Source organism: Helianthus annuus, chromosome 5 (assembly GCF_002127325.2).
Source record: "Helianthus annuus cultivar XRQ/B chromosome 5, HanXRQr2.0-SUNRISE, whole genome shotgun sequence".
NCBI lineage: Eukaryota > Viridiplantae > Streptophyta > Magnoliopsida > Asterales > Asteraceae > Helianthus > Helianthus annuus.
In genome coordinates, this window is record NC_035437.2 from 50,242,094 (window position 1) to 50,249,411 (window position 7,318).

Below are 7,318 nucleotides of genomic sequence, written 5' to 3' on the forward strand. Positions count from 1 at the left end.
AAGGTAGGTAAATTATCTCAAATCCATCCTTTCAAGATTTGGTTCTTGGTTAATATTAAAGCACACTGCAGTAGGGGCTCTGACTGAGCTTGACATACGACCAGTATGTTGATGGCAAATCATGGGTCTTGTTTTGAAATTACCAGCAGTGGTTGTTTCTTGCAGGATATTAGTTAAAAGTTAGTATCCTTAAAAGGGTATGCATATTCATGGTTATTTTTATTTTAATTTTACTTAAAAGGGTATAATAGTAAAATTCTTACTTTCTTTTCTTTTTCTCTGCACTCGGGAACACGCAAAATGTTTATTTCCTTTTCCCTTCTTTTCATTTCCTTCAAACTCTGGAACGTGAAATAAATTTCTATATTTTTCTTTCTCTTATTTTCTTTTCTCTCTTAAACTTTCTTTCTTTTCTTTTCTTTCTTTTAGTAAACTCGGGAACACAGCGTGAGTGATTATCATGTGGAAAGATCGGTGGCCACTTTGTAGACAACATCGTCAGTTGTCACTAATCTTCATCTCTTTCGCTCCGATCAGACTCTACTTTCTCTCTCTCGTTTGCGTCTTTCTCTCTCTAGAGATTTTTCCCCTCTGCCTCTTTCGTATCTCTTTCTCAATCTACCTTTTTGATGTCAACTAACGACCATTAACGTTAAGTTACTATTCTTCAGTTATGTTTCAAATTAATATAGTTATACAATTCCTTTTAATAATGTCACAGCTGTCACTTTGTCTCTTTTGCCTTTTGAGATACAATCAGACCTCTCCTTAGACTAAAGGGTATGGTGGGCGTCACATCACCGGCTCGTGGGGGATGGGCCTTCTTCACTTTTGAGGGGGGTGGAGGATGGGGCTACCCCACCTTAATATTTTATAATTTCCTAAGTTTTTTTTATTAACATAATAAAAACTTTATAAAAATTAAAAAATACAACATAAATAAATTCATTTCATAACATAAAAAAAATTACATTTCCTAAAAATAAAAAAAAAACATTTCCGAAAAAAAATTACATTTCCTAAAAATAAAAAATTACACTACTCGTCTTCGTCTCCGTCACCATCCCCGACGTTTACGTTGTTCCATACATGTTCTACCAAATCCTCTTGAAGGTTTGCATGCGTGAAGTCGTTGGTTAGCGCGAAAGAGTTTAAATCCTGTTGCGTCGGATCTACCGGGACAGTATTCCCGTAAGATGCATTCTCATCATACTCACAAATCGCCCGACCTTCGTCTTCAATAATCATGTTATGGAGCAAAATGCAAGCGTACATACAAAGGCACAACCTCTTCGGTGTGAACGCACGTGCCGGTTGTTCAAGGATGGCCCATTTTTTTTTAAAACACCAAAAGCACGTTTGATGTCTTTTCTTGCAGCTTCTTGACGGTTGGCGAATTTTTTCCTTTTTTCGTCATCGGGAAATGAAATAGTCTTGACAATTGTAGCCCAAGAAGGATATATTTCGTCTACAAGATAATACCCGCGTCTATACTCAACCCCTGGAACTGTAAAACGGGTGTCCGGACCGATTCCATTAACGACATCGCTAAAGATCGTCGATTGGTATAACACGTTGAGGTCGTTGAGTGAACCAGGGAGCCCAAAGAAAGAATGCCAGATCCACAAATCTTGTGACGCCACGTCCTCAAGTATTAAGGTTGGATGGCCGTGATCACCTCGCGTGTATTGGCCTCGCCACGCAGTCGGGCAATTATGCCACCCCCAATGCATACAATCAATGCTACCAAGCATTCCCGGAAACCCGTGCCTTGCTTCATGAGCTTAGTACAACAGTTGAACATCATACGCGTTTGGTTTCCGCAAATATTGTTTGCTATATAGTTTGACCACATTATGGCAAAACCGATACAAACATTCCCGCGAAGTTCTTGCCGACATCTGTAAGTACTCGTCCAAATCGTCGGCCACTGTCCCGTACGCCAGTTGGCGAATGGCCGCAGTACACTTTTGTAACGTGGTGAACCCTTCATAATTCCGAGCATCGGGTCGTTGTGTGAAAAACGGGTCTAGCCCCGCCAAATCATCAGCAATCCGTGTGAATAACCGGCGACTCATTCGGAACCTTCGTTTGAAAATGTCGGCATTGTAAAGGGGTGCATCCGAAAAATAATCGTTCACCAATTTCTCGTGCGCTCCTGTCGTAAAAAATATATAAATAAGAGGAAATATATAAATATATAAAATTTATTAATGACAAACCTTCGCGGTCTCTGTTAATCCGTATTCGTCTGGTAATAACGTTTTCAGACGAGCCATCTTCCTCTTCCTCCAAAAGAATCTGCAACGCCTTTACCACAGCGTTTGCGAAAAACATCTCCTCTTCGTCCAAAGAAGATGAGGACCACCAAAAATTAGATGCCATTGTGGATGAAAAAATATTTTTTTATAGAAGATTGGTATAAAAAATGGGAGTGTTTTTTATAAAAATGGATGAGAATGGGAGAAGAATGGGGAGAAATGGATGAGAATGGTATAAAAAATGGATGAAAGTGGTATATATTTAAAGTGAAAAAGCAATTTTTTTTAATTTAAAACTAGCCGTTATTAACGGCTATATATTTGAAATCGTGGGCCGGCAAGATCGCCTGTGGTTTGCCGGTGAAGCCGGAATGGGCCGAGGGGGGCGGTGTGGGGGACCGGCGCCGGGCCTAAGCCGGCCCCCATACCGTCCAGTCTTAGGTGGTATGGTGACTATTCTCACTTGGAGGATGATCAGTCACCTAGTCGTCACATCATAGTCCTTTTGAGGATAGTCCATCCCACAATAATGGAAATGGAAGTATGATCCTACCCCATCATTTTAGTTGTTTTTTTTAACATGGTCTTTTTTTAACATTTAACAAATAAAATAATAAAATATTTTTATTAATATTAAACAACATTACATAAAGTTAAAAAAAAACATAAACTTTAAAAAAATCCTAATAACTTAAAAAAAACATAAACTTAAAAAAAAAACTTTAAAAAATCCTAAGCATTAAAAAAATATTAAAAAACCTACTAGTCTTCATCTTGCATGTGGTCATCTGGTTCGTTTTGAGCGTTGTTCCAAATGTACTCCACCAAGTCCGCTTGTAGGTTATGATGTGTGTACTCGTTACGTAGAGAGAACATGTTCAAATCTTGTTGTTCCAGAGTAACTAACTGGAACAGAATTTCCGGTAGACGCGTTATCGTCGTACTCGCATATCGCTCTACCTTCGTCTTCAATGACCATGTTATGAAGGATGATACAAGCGTACATAATGTGTCGTAACCTCTTTGGTGTAGCCGAACGTGCTGGATGTTCAATGATATGCCCTTTTTTTGTAGAACCCTAAAAGCCCGTTCAATATCTTTTCTCGCAGCCTCTTGATACTTCGCAAATTTTTTTCTTTTATCGTCTGTCGGGTACGAAATAGTTTTAACGATTGTCGAGTACGTTGGGTATTCCATCTGCAAGTTAGTAACCCCGCCTGTATTCCACCCCCGAAACCGTAAAACTTGTGTCTGGACCTGTTCCCTGTGACAAGCCTCACCAAATCAGGTATCTGTACGACTTAATTAATATTTAGAGTAAATTGCCAAAATCGTTCCTGAGGTTTGGTTACGTTTGCCAGTTTCATCCAAAACAACTTTTTTGTACCATATTGCCCTTCACTTTTAGGATTTTTCGCCATTTTCATCCAAACCTCTAACTTTTTTTCAAACATCATCCTTAAGGTTTGGGATTTTTTGCCGTTTTCAGCCAAATATCTGATAGAAAAAATAACCCAAATTAGACGTTAGGATGAAAATGGCAAAAAGTCTCAAAAGTGAAGGACAATATTGTACAAAAAAGTTGTTTTGGATGAAACTGGCAAACATATCCAAACTTCAAGGACGATTTTGGCAATTTACTCTAATATTTAATTACTGCTTAATTACTATGCTTGCTTGAAATTATGGATAAACTGCTACCTGAATACTGATACATGTACATACTTGCATCATACTTTATTTGCTGTCACTCCATTATTTACATACAGGACAATGAACGGATAACCCATTAAACGTGCTAACATCGCCAGCACCAGGCAGGCACTGCCTCTAAGGCCTATATGAGCCAGAGATAGGTTACTACACTAGTAGAGAGTGTAGGGATAAGAGGGTTGTAGAACTGCGTCACTAGGTGATAATTACAGTGACCGGATGTGCCTAAAACGTACTCTAAGTACAAAATTCAGCACTTTAAATAAAAATTCAGCATTTAGCCAACTAATAAAGTGCCAAAACAGGAGAAAAACATTACTAGACACTTTCCAAAGTGTCGGGAATAAGTTGTGTCACTAAAAATAGTATTTATGACACTTTAAAGCTTTGTTAAGCACTTTAACGGATCACTATCTAACCGAACAACCGGACTATACCCGGAACATAAAAATATTGCTATCAACACTGTTTTTCTTTTTCTGAGCCAGTTAGGGTCCCCGAATACCCTAACACCCGTTACAACTTACTACATGCTAGTAACTAAGTTAACCTTCTAACTAATCAAACTAATGTCTAATTACCTAGTTGGAAATGAACCATAAACCCCCCCCCCCGAACCGAAATCGTCCCCTAGGGGACACCCTTTGTCCTTGCAAGATTAAAATAATCTTGGTTGTCTAATATCATCTAGACACTATAACCTTTGGTTAAAATTAGAAAGATTTGTCTATAAGTATCAAGCAAGATCCATCATATTCACTTAACACATAACAAATCACCACACTACTCTCTCCCTCTCTTGACACTTTCGGCCGAGAACCACCCACCCCCCATCCATCATTTTCGATTTCATTCAATCCATTCCAAGCACATACAAGGGTTAAGGATTGCGTATAAGTAACCTCGGTGCACTCGGATTGCGAAGGACCTCACCACATTGCTTTTATCCACTCGATTTCCGACTAGTTTCTTCCCTAGCCTCGATGCTTTTATCCACTCGATTTCCGACTAGTTTCTTCCCTAGCCTCGAGCTAGTAGTAAGTGACTCTAAACGCCTTCTTGATCTATTCTAAAGTGGTTAAAATGAACTTTGTCGGTTAAAAATCATGAACATACAAGATTACTTGCTAAAAGTTTACAAAAATGATAAACATGTTGGATAAAAGCAATAGAGTTGTGTGAAACTTATAAGACTTGTTTTATGGTGATTATTTAGTGTTGATCTATGTTAGTAGTAGCTCGGATCATCATCTAACCCGGCTAAGTCATGTCCATGAAACGTGACCTAGAATATGTTAAAGTATGAAAGGGGTTAAATGATGAACACTACTACATATCAAACATGAACTTGTGTAAAAAAAAACAATTTTTCTTATGAAATAGACTTGTAAACTAGTAGATCTATGGATCTACAAGTGGTATTTTCAAAGGACCAAGCGTCAAAAGAAATCATATTTTCTAAACCAGGTTTTACATGAACAAGAGTGATTTTTGTAAACACACAAGTGTGCAGACACTTGTGTAACACAAAGTTTTGACAAAAGAACTAATTTTGTAAATTTTTTACAAGAAGTTGTGGAAATTTATTTTCTTTAAAGACGAGACTCTCAAGAAACCGAGTTGATTTATACAAAGATCCACTAAAAGTAATGGAAAGTTACTACCTATTTTGGATAAACCACAAGTTCATGTATTTTTGCGATTTATATCTATTTTGACTAGTTTGATGGTTTGAATATTGTTTATTGTTGATTGAGAAAATTGTTGAATTGAATTTTAAAAGAAAATGATACGCTTGAAAGCGTGGCCACCTCCAGTTACAGGAGAAACTCTGGCGAAATTTTTCCAAAAACCTAACACTTGGAAATATTTTCACCACAAGTGTTATAAATATGTTTCTAACTTGTTTGCAAAAATGTAAATTTCGCCACGATTCTTATTACAAAATTTCTAAGTGTCGGAGGTGGGATTTTCACAAAATAAAACTTGATAAATATATATTTAGTATATATTTTTCATAACAACACTTGTGAGATTTTTATGATTATTTTGTGAACTACGCAAATATTATTTTTAGGGTAAAAATAATATTACTGAATGTTAATGATTCCAAAATAATACGAACGCCTTCACAATAAATATCAAGTTACAACGGTATTATTAATACCACCCGATCTTTAAACGTAACTTACGCATTTTCAGAAAAATACTAGTGAACGCGTATTTTGACAAAGGTATTATTTTTGGGAAAATTATATGTAATAAAATATAATATTTTTGGGAAAAATATTTATATTTTGGAGAAAGGATTAACATATATTTTTAAGTGAGACTTAATAATATATTTCGAAAATTTACAAACGCACATGTATTGAAACCCCCATCCTTGGGAAGGAAAATATTTACCAAATATTTGCAAAGTTTAAACACGAAATAGTTGTCTAACTATTTCCCAAAGACATTAAACCTTAAGCTAAGGCACGGCCGTCCGTCTAATAGAAGTTAGTACGTGTAGGTCGTCGCACAGCAGATTGATCAGGAGATTTTCTTGATAGAGACGCACCACTGTGAGTTCATGTCCCCCTTTTCTCTTAACTGTTTTCAGTTTTCTAAACTGCGGGGGTGAAATACATGTTACTATGATTACGAGTACTTTTACACATGGTATGATTAGCGTAAGGAGGGTTACTACTTAGATCATGTGAGTGGGTAGGCGCAACTTGAGGCCATTAATCCTCATTGTAGGACCGAGGGACAGTAGCGGTAGATCTATCTGGGTGTAGCGAGCCCAGCCCCAGGCCCAGCATAACGGACCTCGGGGTGACTTTGTACCCAACGCAAAATCCGCTAGGTTTGAGTCTTCCTACTTGCACTTCACACATATCAATGGCCTTGTAAACCATTGGTGATCTCTTTTTCCTTATTTGCTACATACCAGGATTTTCTACATACAAAGGTTTTATTACTCACTTACACATGAACTCGCTCAACAATTTTTGTTGATTTTTTCAACTTACATGTATTTCAGGGAACTAAAGATCTGGCGCGGTATGCTACGTTTTCCCGCTGCATAAGAGTTTCGAGGTCATCCAAGTTTAGGGGATGTGACTTTTACCTGGACGAGTCACAGTCCTTAAACTGCGTTTATTTCATGTTGGTGTTGTGTCTTTCAAAAAATGTTTTTATGTTATCAGGTTGTAGTGTCCGTTGCATGAGTCAACGCCTTAAGACAATGTTGTGTTACTTATGTTTTAAACCTAGAATGGATGATCTTGCATGGTTTTATTTTCATAGCTTTGTTATGATTAAGCTATGGTATTAAGAAGTCACACCAAATTAACCAC

The 7,318-nt window shown here is 37.3% G+C and overlaps 1 protein-coding gene across 1 annotated transcript; it reads right to left on the reverse strand.

Annotated features, from left to right (window-relative positions):
• Positions 1 to 1,038: 1,038 nt before the first annotated feature.
• On the reverse strand, positions 1,039 to 2,385 carry LOC110943301. Its single transcript, XM_022185050.1, has 4 exons — positions 2,223 to 2,385; positions 1,877 to 2,158; positions 1,349 to 1,783; positions 1,039 to 1,235 (listed from the first exon to the last, which is right to left on the reverse strand). Exons 1-4 carry the CDS (start codon positions 2,383 to 2,385, stop codon positions 1,039 to 1,041), a joined length of 1,077 nt encoding a protein of 358 aa, XP_022040742.1.
• Positions 2,386 to 7,318: the final 4,933 nt, after the last annotated feature.

Coding starts and splice junctions, on each gene's coding strand:
- LOC110943301 (XM_022185050.1), bottom strand. CDS start 2,385: ATGGCATCTAATTTTTGGTGGTCCTCATCTTCTTTGGACGAAGAGGAG. Junction 1,784..1,876: donor GGCAAGAACTTCGCGGGAAT/GTTTGTATCGGT, acceptor TGTTGTACTAAG/CTCATGAAGCAAGGCACGGG. Junction 1,236..1,348: donor AGACATCAAACGTGCTTTTG/GTGTTTTAAAAA, acceptor TGATTATTGAAG/ACGAAGGTCGGGCGATTTGT.